Source organism: Bos indicus, chromosome 21, assembly GCF_029378745.1.
Source record: "Bos indicus isolate NIAB-ARS_2022 breed Sahiwal x Tharparkar chromosome 21, NIAB-ARS_B.indTharparkar_mat_pri_1.0, whole genome shotgun sequence".
Classification (NCBI taxonomy): Eukaryota; Metazoa; Chordata; class Mammalia; order Artiodactyla; family Bovidae; genus Bos; species Bos indicus.
The window spans coordinates 12898103-12912166 of NC_091780.1; the positions used below are offsets into that span (position 1 = coordinate 12898103).

The 14064-nt window shown below is 41.4% G+C and overlaps 1 protein-coding gene across 6 annotated transcripts in view; it reads right to left on the reverse strand.

The window, feature by feature from the left end:
- Positions 1–7109: 7109 nt before the first annotated feature.
- Positions 7110–14064, reverse strand: part of MCTP2 (multiple C2 and transmembrane domain containing 2) — a 260113-nt gene continuing 253158 nt past the window's right edge. For all 6 annotated transcript variants that reach the window (XM_070775046.1, XM_070775043.1, XM_070775042.1 and 3 more), the window contains 2 exons: positions 10596–10693; positions 7110–8428 (listed from right to left, as the gene is read on the reverse strand). In XM_070775046.1, the coding sequence (XP_070631147.1) occupies positions 8360–8428; positions 10596–10693 (167 nt within the window). In that variant the 3' untranslated portion in view covers positions 7110–8359. The remainder of the gene's footprint in view (positions 8429–10595; positions 10694–14064) is intronic.

A 14064-nucleotide genomic window follows, 5' to 3' on the forward strand; every position in this document is an offset into this window, starting at 1 on the left:
GGAGTTGGTGATGGACAGGGAGGCCTGGCGTGCTGCGATTCATGGGGTCGCAAAGAGTCAGACACGACTGAGCGACTGAACTGGACTGAACTAAACTTGCTCGTGTAAAGCGACTTTTTAATGATTCAGCATATGATCAGTTAGAAGCCGTTCTTAGTACTCCTGTTTATAAAGATTCAAAAAAAAATTGATGGTTGATTTAAGGTGAAATTGAATATTCAAAAGCAAAAAGATTAGGTAGAATAATCTTTGTCTTCTTTGGGTTTATTGTTCAAAAGGACTCTCAACTCTTAAACAATTTTAAAGGTTTATTGGAATAGGTTCTTTTTATGTTTAAAATATTTTAACAGTGATTGGCCTCAGCTTTTTTCATTTTAAATTAGGGATAAAATTGTCATGCTCCATTGTTTTTCTTTTCTTTTTAGGAAACATGTAGGAAATTACATTAGTCATAGGTTATAGCTCAGGGAATTTCACAAAATGAACAAAAAGTTCATGTAACGAGAGCTCAAAGCAAAACAACTGACCAGTAGCATCATTCCAGGAGTCCATTCAGTCACTATGCCCATAGCTTTCTGACTTCTAACACCACAGAATGTATTTTCCCTGTTTTTGAACGTCATATAAATGAAATCATACGTTGCTTTTGTCTGTGCGTGTGTCTTGTTTTGCTCAACAAAATGTGAAATTTATCTATGTTGTCGCACGTAACATTATTATTTATTTCATTTATCTATGTATTCCATGTAGAGTCAGTCACAGACTATGATCAATTCAGAGATTGCATATGCATGTATATATATTTATACATACATATAGACTACATATGTATGTCTGCAGACTGTTTTTACTTTGGAATTATATAAATACTGCTGCTATGAGTATTTAAGGCATGTCTTTTATTAACAGGCACATGTCTGCTGGTTGTACACCTAAGAGCAAAACTGGGGGAAAGGTCATAGGGTACGCATACAGTTAGCTTTAATAGATACTCCCAAATGGTTTTCCAAAGTAGTTGTACCAGTTTACTTTTCCATCCACCAGCAAGTATGAGAATTTTTTTCACATTCTTAACAACACTTAATATTGACTTTTCCATTTTAGTTATTCTATGTGCACTTGTATCATTTTGTGATTTCAATTTGCACTTGTCTAATAACTAATGATGTTGAGCACCTCTCTATATATTTGCTGGCCATTTAGATAGGCTCATTTACACAGTACCTGTTCAAGCCTCTTGCCCATTTTTCTACTGGGTTATCTGCCTTTTCATTGCAGATCTTTATGTGCTCTGGACGAGAATCCTTTGTCAGATTACAGGTAGAGTTTGCACATCTCCTCCCACTTTGTGGCTTATCTTTGCACTCAATCACATTTTTTGAGGAAAAGATTAATTGTAATGATCAACAGTTTAACAGTATTTTCCCTTTATGATTAGCATCTCATCTCCAGTTGAAGAAATTTTTGCATATCACCTAGATGTGAAAATATTTTCCTACATCTTTTTCTGAAATCCTTATTTTGCCATCCACTTTTGGCTCAGATGATAAAGTGTCTGCCTACAATGCAGGAGACCCGGGTTCAGTCCCTGGGTTGGGAAGATCCCCTGGAGAAGGAAATGGCAACCCACTCCAGTATTTCTGCCTGGAAAATCCCATGGACAGAGGAGCCTGGTAGGCTATAGTCCATGGGGTTGCAAAGAGTCGGACATGACTGAGCGACTTCACTCACTTTGGATCTGCAAACTCATATGGAATTGATTCTTATAAATTGTACAAGGGAGAGATCAAGATTCATTTTATCCACATGGAAGCTAAAATGACCCAGTATCATTTTTCAAAAAGGTCTTTTCCCTACGCACTGCAAATATGTTACCTTTGACATAAATTAGGTCACAGGTTACCAGATATGTGTGGGTCTACTTCGCGTCTTTTCTACTTTGATCTACTTGTCTACCTTTGTGCCAACACCGCATTGTCCTAGTTACAATGGCTTTGTAATACATCTGGACATCTGCTAGAGTTATTACCTGTAAGATTGCTTTGAATATTCTTGAACTCTCACATTTCTATATACATTTTGTAGTCAGTGGGTTAATTCCTGCAAAAAAAATTTTTTTCTAATTTTTATCAGGCTTATATTCAATCTATTGACATCTTAATATATTGAACTTTTAACCCATGAATCCCTTCATTTGTTTATCTTCCACCCCTCAATTTTTTTTTTTTCAGTGTAAAAGGCCTATATATCTTGCACAATTTTACATTTATGTACATAAGGGATTTTGGTCATTTTCCATTCTTGTATCATCTTGTGTTAGGGGATGACAAGTATATCGGCCTCATAAAATGTGTAGAAAAGTGTAATCTTTTTTGCTATTTTCTAAAACAGTTTACAGAAGATTGGTGTTTTGTTTTTTTTTAAAGTAAGTATTTAGAAGCATATAGTAGTTGCTTTATAAAAATTATTAAACGGGCTATTACATCTAAAGCACTTAGAAAGTATCTGGCATTTGATAAGTGCTATAAAATGTTAACAATTCTGATGTGCTTGACCATCCATTTTCCCCATGTAAATCATTACATTAAAATGCCAGAACAGAACGGCAGGTTTTATACAAGGAGACCTATATAAAGAGGTAATGTGCTTTAAGCCATTCTTTAGAAGTCACCCTTGACTTCTACTCAATTATCAATTGACTACTCATAATATTTTCAGAGAATATTCTATTTCAATTTTTCAGCCATTTTTTTGCTATAAGAGCTAGATTAACGGCTTAAAAGCTCCATATTCAGAAAACTAAGATCATGGCATCTGGTCCCATCACTTCATGGGAAATAGATGGGGAAACAGTGTCAGACTATTTCTGGGGGCTCCAAAATCACAGCAGATGGTGACTGCAGCCATGAAATTAAAAGACGCTTACTCCTTGGAAGGAAAGTTATGACCAACCTAGATAGCATATTGAAAAGCAGAGATATTACTTTGCGAACAAAGGCCTGTCTAGTCAAGGCTATGGTTTTTTCAGTAGTATTGCTTGGATGTGAGAGTTGGACTGTGAAGAAAGCTGAGCACCGAAGAATTGATGCTTGTTTTGAACTGTGGTGTTGGAGAAGACTCTTGAGAGTCCCTTGGACTGCAAGGAGATCCAACCAGTCCATTCTAAAGGAGATCAGTCCTGGGTGTTCTTTGGAAGGAAGGATGCTAAAGCTGAAACTCCAGTACTTTGGCCACCTCATGCGAAGAGTTGACCCATTGGAAAAGACTCTGATGCTGTGAGGGATTGGGGACAGAAGAAGGGGATGACAGAGGATGAGATGGCTGGATGGCATCACCGACTCGATGGACATGAGTTTGAGTGAACTCCGGGAGTTGGTGATGGACAGGGAGGCCTGGCGTGCTGTGATTCATGGGGTGGCAAAGAATCGGACATGACTGAGCGACTGAACTGAACTGAATACTACATAAAGAAGAGGTGGGTTTTGACAGAACATAATTTTAAATAATGAATATAGTCAACTTCGGAGAAGGCAATGGTACCCCACTCCAGTACTCTTCCCTGGAAAATCCCATGGATGGAGGAGCCTGGTGGGCTGCAGTCTATGGGGTCGCTAAGAGTCGGACACGACTGAGCGACTTCACTTTCACTTTTCACTTTCATGCATTGGAGAAGGAAATGGCAACCCACTCCAGTGTTCTTGCCTGGAGAATCCCAGGGATGGGGAAGCCTGGTGGGCTGCCATCTATGGGGTCACAAAGAGTCGGTCACGACTGAAGTGACTTAGCATAGCATAGCATAGTCAACTTCAAGGCTTCCCAGTCTCGATGGCAAAGAACCCACCTGCCAATGCAGGTGATACAGGTTTGATCATGGGTTGAGAAGATCCCCTGCAGAAGGAAATGGCAACCCACTCCAGTATTCTTGGCTGGGAAATCCCATGGATAGAAGAGCCTGGTGGGCTACCGTCATGGGGCCGCAAAGGAGTCGGACACAACTTAGCAACTAAGCAACAACATAATCAACTTCATCTCGTGCTCATGAGGAATTTTTTGTAGCTGATGCATATACACTAAGTTCATGACACATGCAATTTTTTTTCTTATTACAGTCTTCCTGTAAACTTTCTTTCATTCCCAATCTCTATTCTCTCTTCCTTTCTTGCAGTGAAACTTTCAGAGTTACCTCCATTCAGTCTCCATCTCCAGACATCCACGCATGTTAATCCCTATCTGGTATCTCCTGCTACTACTCCACTGAAAAGACTCATTGCCAAGGTCCTCTCAACTACCACGTCATTTTAAGCTCATTATTCTGTCCTCAACCTACAGGATCTCAGTGGTATTCAGCACTATGGACCACGTCTGCTTTCTGGAAACATGCTCTCACCTCATATTCAATGACAATGTGCTCACTGCTTACCTATTTAATTCTATTCTATTTACAGTCTTTGCTAACTAAAGATTATATATATGTGACTATGAGTGTTGAGTTCAATCTCCTGAAGCATGTAACTTCATTTTCTATGACTGCTGGTCCTTAAATGTACCTCAAGTACCATGCATTTCTTCTTTTAGGTTCATTTTCATGTATCCAGTCACCCCTTAGACATTGCCATTTGGAGGCTTCTCAAGCATCTCAAATTCAACACTGTCTAGCACTGGGCTCCTGCAGTTCCTTCCCTGGCTGCTCTTGTAATTCTTTCTTGGTCAAAGGCAAGACCATCTTCTTAGATCCAGAGACAAGAGGACCAAGCACCATCCTTGATCTACCTACTCTCTCCCTCACCCCATAGTCAAGAAACTGTGAAATCCTGCTCACTTTAATCTCTTCTCTCCAATTTCACTTATGTATTTTTCTTTTTCTGGTACTGTCATTTGAAAGTCCAGCGTACCATCAGCTTATACACAGCCCTGCAACTGGCACTTCTCTGGGCATTCATATTTACTAATGTACCCACTACAGCCAGAATGCTCTTCTTAAAAGTTGAATCTGAGAATGTAATGCCATGATACTGCTTAAAAATATCCGTTTAATGTCTGGCTCTACTAAGGGAAGGTTCTCTGTTTCATTCAAGTGTATCATCAGCATTCAATATGTTTGTTCAATGATAAGAGTCAAAAATTGAGCTTAAGAAGAGAACCAAGAGAGCTTTGATTCATCTACAAATAAACATTATATTTCCCATTGACACGGAGGTAAGGACTTCTCCAAATATAAGACATTACTTAATTTAAAAGCTTATAATTAACACAGCCAGAGTTTATAAATAATGTCATAATCTAAGCTGTGTACTTAATGCAAGAAATTATTTCCTGGGATAGACCACACTAAATTATCCAGCTCAGCCCCCTGAGAATCACACATGAAAGGGCAGAGAAAGAATAGGTCTCTATAACCTGATCTGTTAATCATGTATTTTCTAAGTGTCTATTAGGTGCCAGGTAGGATGGGCTACCCAGTAGAGGAAGGCGGGAGTTAAGGTCCCTGGTAATTAGGAGTCATGGCAGAATACAGCAGATGCCAGAAACATGTAAGACGAGGGGGTGTGAACAAGAACGGTGGCCTCTAACACAGCCAAGAAACTAATAATAAAGCATATGTGGGCACGGGACTTTTGAATGTTTTGAAGGCAGGTAGAATTAATCCGATAGAAACTGGGGAGAAAGTATTTCAAGGGAAAATACTAGTCTGAATGAAGACTGACCTGTAAAGTAATTGGCACAGTTACCTTGACTTGTGAGAGCTTACAGAGGCCTCAGATTGGGCAGAGGCTTGGGTGGTTGTGATCAGAAATGGACAAGATAACTTGCCAACACTAGATCTACCAGATTGTATAGGTTGGGAGACAGGAAAAACGCATGAGGACTGAAAAAAAAAAGATGCCAAGAAAGATGCCCTGGAGAAGGAAATGGCAACCCACTCCAGTATTCTTGCCTGGGAAAACCCATGGGCAGCAGAGCCTGGAGGGTTATGGTCCATGGGCTTGCAAAAGAGTCGAATACAACTTAGATCTCAGCAACAAGGGGCCTCCCAACCTACAGGATGCCCGTGCCAGTAACGGAAATAACAAAGCTAGTAGGAGGTTGTGGAGTTCGGGGTCCTGAACACATGAATAATGCTAAATTCCTGACCTGCTGAGGAAGAGATGCCCGTTAAGACATCCAGGCAGGGCAGGGGATGGGCTTGTGAGCTCGAGCTTCTCAATGGGCTTGAGAAGAGAACCAGGAGAGTTTGGTTGGGCTTTCAACATTCCTACTAAATTATGTTTAGTTATCACATGATGAAACCATAACCCATAAATCTTATCTACAAAGCATCCCCAAATCTTTCATATGTCATTTGACTACTTGTATGAATCTTAACATTTCACTTGCAGATAACATTCATTTTTAGCATCCCATTACTATTTAATCAATTAACAATTGTTTTCCATACAAAGTTATTAAAGGTTGATTCTGTCCTTGCTTTTGCATCTCAGCTGCTATTTGTGTCCTAAACTCAATGCTGATAATTCCAATCGGACTACAGAAGAAATAAGTCTAACTAATGACGCCTTCTTTTCGGGCGAATTATTTCATTTTGAGATTCTATAGAAAAGAGCAACAATAAAGTATTGGTTCCACTTTTGAATAAATAAGGGGTTATTTTGCTGCTGAAAGTTTTCATTCAAATGACTGATCAGATCTCACGTGTCTGTTTAAAAACGTCTGACTTAGGTCATTACAAAATGACAGACTGTGATACACTGGGTGGTAGTTGGGAGTGAGACAATGAGGCATTGTTTACACAGAAGATTGAGTAACTGGTTTCACAAAAGAGGTTCTTGGATATCTATTGTATGTACAACTCAGAGATTTACTGGAGCTTTTATAATTTCTGTAAGGTTCTTTTTCAGCCAGCTTCATTAACTTGAAGTAAATCAAATCATGCAGAAATCTGGCTCAGCGAGAAAGCAACCCAGGAAGATAGAGTATGAAGAAAAACAGACACGGGATGATAAGGTTTAGAATCTTTGGCATTTTTCATAAACATTTTGTTTGAAGATTATTAAATTACAACCCAGAGAGAGAGAGAGAGAAAAAAAAAAAAAACACACACACAGTAAAACTCACTATTGAATCGGATCTTTTTACTTCAATTTTTCTTTACAATACATATATTTATAGATATATACATATAAAACTGCACATACAAAGTATGTGTCAACAAAATATAGTCTTTACAACTTAAATATCATTTGAACAGAAAGATATTTGCATTCATTTTATATATGCACAAAAACGGATATTTACTTGGAGGAGGTTACAGCGAAATGGTAAAGTATATACTCAAAAAGACTTTGGGGATTGTACCTTTCTAGGAATGGGGTTCTGAGATATATGTTTTTATTATGTGTAGCTTATTTTGCTTAGGAACAAAAGATCCACGTGGATTGCTACAGCATTTTTACTTTCTTAAAAGTGCAGGCAAGTGATTCATTCAGATCAGCACCCACATTCACTGGTCCCTTGCTCCTCAGTCTATCTTTCTAAATACTCTCAGAATTCACTCATTCACCCCCTCCCCCTCTTTCTCAAGCTATACTACTGAGATTACATTTGGGAAATAAGCAAAAAGTAACATCAGAAGAAATGGCTATTTGAAGCACCCAAATATTTTCACTGAGTCCTTCACGTTTTGGGCGAATGATCGCTCCGAACTTTCTAGAGCATCCATTGCCAGCAGTGGACCAGGAGGCAGGCTGGCATCCAGCACCAAGCAGCTTACTGAAATTTTACATCTAGGTCTTTACTTGTTATGGCTGAAAGATCCCCAAAGAACTGGGATGATCCAGGTAATAATTTAAAAAAAATCTATTTATAATATACATTATTTGGGTAGATGGTGGCTATCAAGGACTTGTTAACTCAGAGGGGGGAAAAAAAAAGCAATCATCTGAAAGGAGGATGGGGGTGCGAGCGAATGTAACTGAATCTTGATGCGAAACTGTTAGAGATGTGAAAACAAGTTCAAAGTCACGCTTGCATCCAAGTGGCATCCTGGCTGTTCTTAAGGAGGGTGCTGAGACCCCTGGAAGCTTGCTTTAGTCTCCTGTTAGAAGAAGGGATGTTAGTCTTTTACAGCCTCTGGAGTGTTTCCTTTCACTGGGCTGACTCCAGATGCAAAGTTGATTACCCCTGCACACGGATGTGCCCATGGGCACGTGCATCTATGCCATGAAGACGGGGAGGGTAAAGACAGGGCTCAACACGGCACGCGTTTCAGAAAGACACCACGGCTACCACTGAACAGCAGAGAACACCAGTCTCGTCAGCCCAGCACGCCGTTGGCTGCTGGTGTCCAGAGTCAGGGTGTGTCCTAGAGCGCGCCACGCTTCTTCCGAACGGGGCTCTGGCTACTGCCCGGCTTCAGCTCCGCGTACTGCACCTGTGAAAACAGACAGACGTGACGCTGGCGGGTAGGTAACCCTAGCTCACCACAGCGTGTTAATGGCTCCCCAAGGACACCGCACGGCAAAGGAAGGAAGGTTCAAAGGTAATGAATCATTTTCTAAACACAGGAACATGGAGGGATTAATTGCAGGAAGGATTTGAAGAGTCATGCATCACTTCTTGAAACCAAAATATTAGAAGCAGATTTTTCTAATGAGATGCATGGGTTTCTACCTGCTCTCAGGGCACTGCTAGATTTCGGTTCTCTGTGTGCCCGTGTTCGACCAGGAAAGGGGTTGATAACGGCCCCTTGGGAATGTTTATCTTAGTATATGATACAGCAACTTACTACAAATTATTCATTTAAAAGTATCTAAAATCTTGGGGAGAAAAAACTTCTGCCAATTATATCCATTTCTTTTGCCAGAGAGGGAAAGAATGTTGAAATGGATACCAGCCCCAGACTAATAAAGATTTCTCTTAAAAATGGATTTCATTTACAGTATAATGGCTAAAACATCTGCGACAAACATGTGCACGTGGGGAGTCCCCAGTGGCAAACTGCCTATTGTGTTAATAGCAAGTGTTCTTGGAGATACACGCAGATCTCACTAGCTTCCTGGGCACTTCCTTCGAATGCTCTTTTGTTGCATCCTCAGTCTTCATGCCAACGCCAACTGGATGACCTCGCTGAGGGCTGGTCCCCAAACTGTGCATAGACAGCCCTTAGGGGGGGCTTGCTGGGAACTTCCTTTCTTCAAGGACGCAGGCACAAACACACGGTGTGACCCAAGTGAGGCTACGTTGCAATCACATCACTTTGGTGTGTGGGCTCGGATAGGCTGACTGTGGAATGGCTTTGTGTAAGTATTGTATCACAGACCACATGTGCTCACTATTTTGAGTATTTGTGCCAAATTCCCCAAGGACATCCTACCCCATCACATAAGCTGAGCTTGGTGGAAAGCAGATACGTGAAAAAGGCATGCTTTCCTTAGAGCTGTTTTGTGAAGGTCCCCCAGGGGATGATATGCCTGTCAATCTTCAAGGCACAACAAACAGGGGCCAAGTTCCTATTTCACAATCCTGTAATGTAATGTTAACCAGTAAATTCATATTAATATATTTTAATAGATAATTACATCATTAAATGGTTAAAGGAAAAAAAAATTAAAAAAGCAACACAGAGTCTATTTTAATGTCTAGAACTTAGGAAGGGGAAAGAAACTCTCCAAGGCCTGTCAACCCTACATCTCTGCACTCCACCCAGAGGTGCTGGGAAATGAATTATGGTACTGCAGCCTGAGGATGGAATTGATGTTTGATTCTCTCACATAATAACAGATCGCCTCTTTGATCGTCCTGATGGTATTTCATGCCACTGTCTCCCCAACTACCTATTCTATGACCTCTGTTCTCCACTAGAGAGATCTATACCTGTGCCTGCCCTCCCCTCCTCTGGGTTACCACCAGCCTGATGCCTGAATGAGGCTGCTCTACAGACTTTCTGGTGCTGTTGTCTTGCTTCATCTCTACATATCCACAGAAACAGGACTAAGGGACCATCACCCGTGAGTAATGCTTCTGATTAATCTCAAATTATCGCACGCCGTCTCTGACTTTATGTGTACTGGAGTAAGTGGGAGCTCTGTCCTCAGCATCTCTTAAGTCTTCAGACAGGAGGGGAGAGGGGGGAGGCCCGGGAGAGATAATCGGGGCAAACAAGGATCAAAAGAATACTCCTCTTGTCCCCTACTTCCTGGAGAATGCCTGCCATCCGGAAGAGGAGGAAAATGCGCAAGCCTCCCCCCCCCCCGGCTCTGGGTTTCCTGTGTTCCCACTTGCTGAGCCCATCTGACCCTCTTTGAGGAGGCAAACAGTCAGTAAAAGGACAAACCTCCCCGCACTGCAGCCTCGCAGTGTGAGTTCCAGATCATTCTTAAGTAGCTCTTTTTCAGGATAATTTTCCCCCATCATCTCATGCTTTGGACAAAGGTTTTGCTGGCCACCTCTCTGCCAGCCAGGCCTCTTGAAGGCTTTTCTGATTCGTTATCTCAGTGACTCACACAAGCACAGCCCCCTACTCTCTGGCTCAGGGGCAGGGTGGGCAGGCCAGACTTTGGGGTTGGGGCCCCGGTTGGTGGTGGCTGTTCATTACGTACCTTTTGAACATCAGATGGTACCCTGGAGAGGAAGTCCAGAAGCTCATTATTGTCAATGGCATAGGGGTTTCGAAGCTTCTTAGTGAATTTGTTTATGCCTGGAAAATAGACATATCAGGAGATCTCTTTGTCTGTTGATCTCTCTCCATTTGTCTACCCATCTTTAAAAACTCACCCAACTGGGGAAGGAGAAGCATTCACAAGTACAAATTAGTGTGAAAATAATCACTGGATCTCAAGTCATGCACCCGTTGCTGTCATGTGGAATCATTCAGAAATGTCTTTTCTTGGAGGGGGAAGGCGGGGATCGTTGGAGAGGGGCTGTGCCTTCTTCAGCTGTGAAAATCCCATTACAGTCCCAGCAGCAGGGCGGCAGAAACACACACTAAAACTGTGGAGCTCATTGGTTTTTTTGGACAACGCTGATTAACAGCCTCCTCGCCTAGGAAAACGAATGTCCCAGATGGGAAAAGGCCTTCATTAGCCCAAACAAGTCTCTGCTTGGGAGCTGAGGACCAGAGGCAGCAGTGGGAGCTGGAGGGCGGGAGTTGTTTTTTTTGTTGTTGTTAAAAAGAACCCGCAAGAAATCTATCTCCCCCCTTCCAACTCATTTTCACAGGTTTTCCTTCTCTCGCTGCAGAACAGAACTTGACATGTTGGTCGTACTTTGATGCTGCAGAAAACTGTGAAAAGTTATTATTGGAAAATTATCTTACTCTGGTTGCTAGCTTAATTTATGGACCACAGTGCTGGCGTGTGGGTTTGGCTAGGCCATGGAGTCATGCTGATTCAGGACAATGGTAATTAGAAGGGGATGAGAAGTTTAAATCACCAACTCAATGCACATGAGTTTGGGTAAACTCTGGGAGTTGGTGATGGACACAGGGAGGCCTGGCATGCTGCAGTCCATGGGGTCGCAAAGAGTAGGGGATAACTAAGCGACTGAACTGAAACGTTTAAGCTGTCCTTGGTGGGGGCACCCGGGCGCGTCCAGGACAAGCTCTGCCCAGAGTTCCCTCCCCAGAGGGAGGCACCTCTCCACCAGCTTGGTCTCCTACTCTGCTCCTCGGAGCTCTTTCGAGGAGTAGGGGTGTGCCTATATAGCTAATGTACTGTGATCTTTTCACCAAGTGTCAACTGCATTTTGTGCTGTGTTTTAAAAGCAGAAAGACAAGGTGGCCTCCTGAAGTCTGGCTACAGAGTGCTTGCTTATCAAGGACCGTAACTAAAGTCCTCGTCAGCCCCCACAATGCTGAGTGCTCCTGTGTGTTCTCCCACTGGTGCCTATGCCGAAGTCAAGGTAAGATTTATCTATTCAACAGTCCACAACACAGGAAAGGCTTGACATTTCGCTTCTTTCATTAAATATTACTTTGCTTTCATCTAAGAACTGGATTTTCTGCATGCCATTATTCCTGACACAATGCCGAAGTCCTGGTGGTTTCTTTAAGAGGGTCAGATTTACATCCACGTGGCAAATGGAAGCCAGACATGTTCCTAAGTCAAGGGTGGCTTGTTGCCTGGGCCGGGGAAGACTTCCTGCGAATAACCCACTTTTTCTCAAGTCAAAGCCTCGCTGTGCCTTCCTTTTTTCTCTGCCCCCACAGCCAGCTCCGTGTTTCTAGCTAAAATTTCCCCCAGTGTTCCTTTAAAATGCTCTCCACTGTGTTATTCTAAAGACATTTAATTGTAGCACGGGCTTCTTAGCAAAAGAAAACAGACAAGGCAAAATGACGAAGGGAGACAAAGACGTATTGAGAAGAGATATATCTTCTATTGTTAATTATATATAGTGTGAGCATCTGGAGTCTTTACAATGAACAGCCAGGCAGGGATAATATCACTGCTGATCAAAACACTGCATTCTTAGTCACTGAGAAGATTATAAACCTGCCCAGTAGCTCAAATACACCAATAAGGGCAGAAGGAAGTCCACAAAGCACTCCGACAGTCTCTGTTTGAAAAACTTTGTTAGGCTGAAAATTATAAGGAATTCAGACTGCATGCTACAAAACCACACCTTATCTTTTTAAGGTGTCATAGGCTCAAATGTCAGCAATTCTAACGTATTATCTACTGTGTGAAAGCGAGTGCCAACATGGCAGCAGAGATCGCATGGTCATCTCTGAAGAGCAACGGGGCAAGTAAGAAGGGCTTGGGGACAGGCATAGCTGGGTCCCAGTCTGGTTTCACCACGTATGATTAGCTGCGTGGTTTCAGACAACTTAATCTGTGTCTTAGATTCTTATATTAAATGTTGAATAATAGAGGCCTGCCTTACATAGTACCATGCATTGAGAGGAGAATCACAAAGCATTCTAAAATCTGGAATTTCACCACAAGGAAGAGGGCTACCATCATTACTGTATATGTCAATAAGCCAAGAAAATAAAGAAGGTGGTGATGGCAGAGTATTTATACTGGCAGCATGTTATCACACACCCAATTTGGAAGTTGTATCTTTCTCTAGTAGCAGGTACCTTTAGATTTTTTAATCTAAACAATACAAATAGAGCATATATACTGTGAATTTTTATTCTGTTTTCTTTTAGACAAAGAAAGAAAGTGGAATTTAAATTCCAAGGGATTAACATTTGGGAAAGGCTTTATCATTTAATGATCATAGATAGAATAGATCAGTGGATTGGAAAGACCCCTCCAGTTAAAAAAAAAAAAAAACAAACCCAAAACGGAGAATGAGAGACGAAGAACTACATGGCTGCTTTGCACATGTGGGGTCAGTAGGGAATAACCACTTGAAACTGAGTTAGATACAACGTTGTATGAGTGGCTGTCATGTAACCCTGACTGCAATATATCGGTGGGGGTGCGTGAGGTGGGCAGAGGGTCTTTGCTTGCTCCTGTGTCAAGCTCTAAGTGTCTTACATGTAAGATATATTGTGCTATCAAATGGAGATACAAAGTTAATAAGTCATAGTTTCTTTTAAAATGCTCAAAATCTGCTTGGGATGTTCTAAATCTACTTGAGAAAACCAGAAGTGGCTCAGATCAGAACTGAAAAGCTACATTTAGAGCATCTATGATGAAGAACAGAATGGAAAGAATATGGGAAACCTTCCAAAAGATACAGAAAACCTATGTGGGATCTAATCCTCAAAGGTGCCTTGCCTTCTAGAAATACATATAACAAATAAATTACTGAAATTCAGTACTGAAAATTTAGTTTCCTAGAGAAAATTCTAGATATTCCTCTAAAACCACTTTTAACTTAATTTTCAAAAATTATACTCCCAAATAAGAGAGGTGGCAGGCTCAAAAAAATGCCATCTATGAGATCATAGGTATTAAACTTGCAGACTTATCCACTCATAAACTATTTGCAAAGTACTCACCAAAGATCTATTACCTTTGTGTAGCTTCCCTAGGAATTACATGGTAAAAAGGACACAAAGTATCTTGTCCTTTAAAACCTTACAGTGAAGTTAGTGAATCAAGGAATATTCCACAT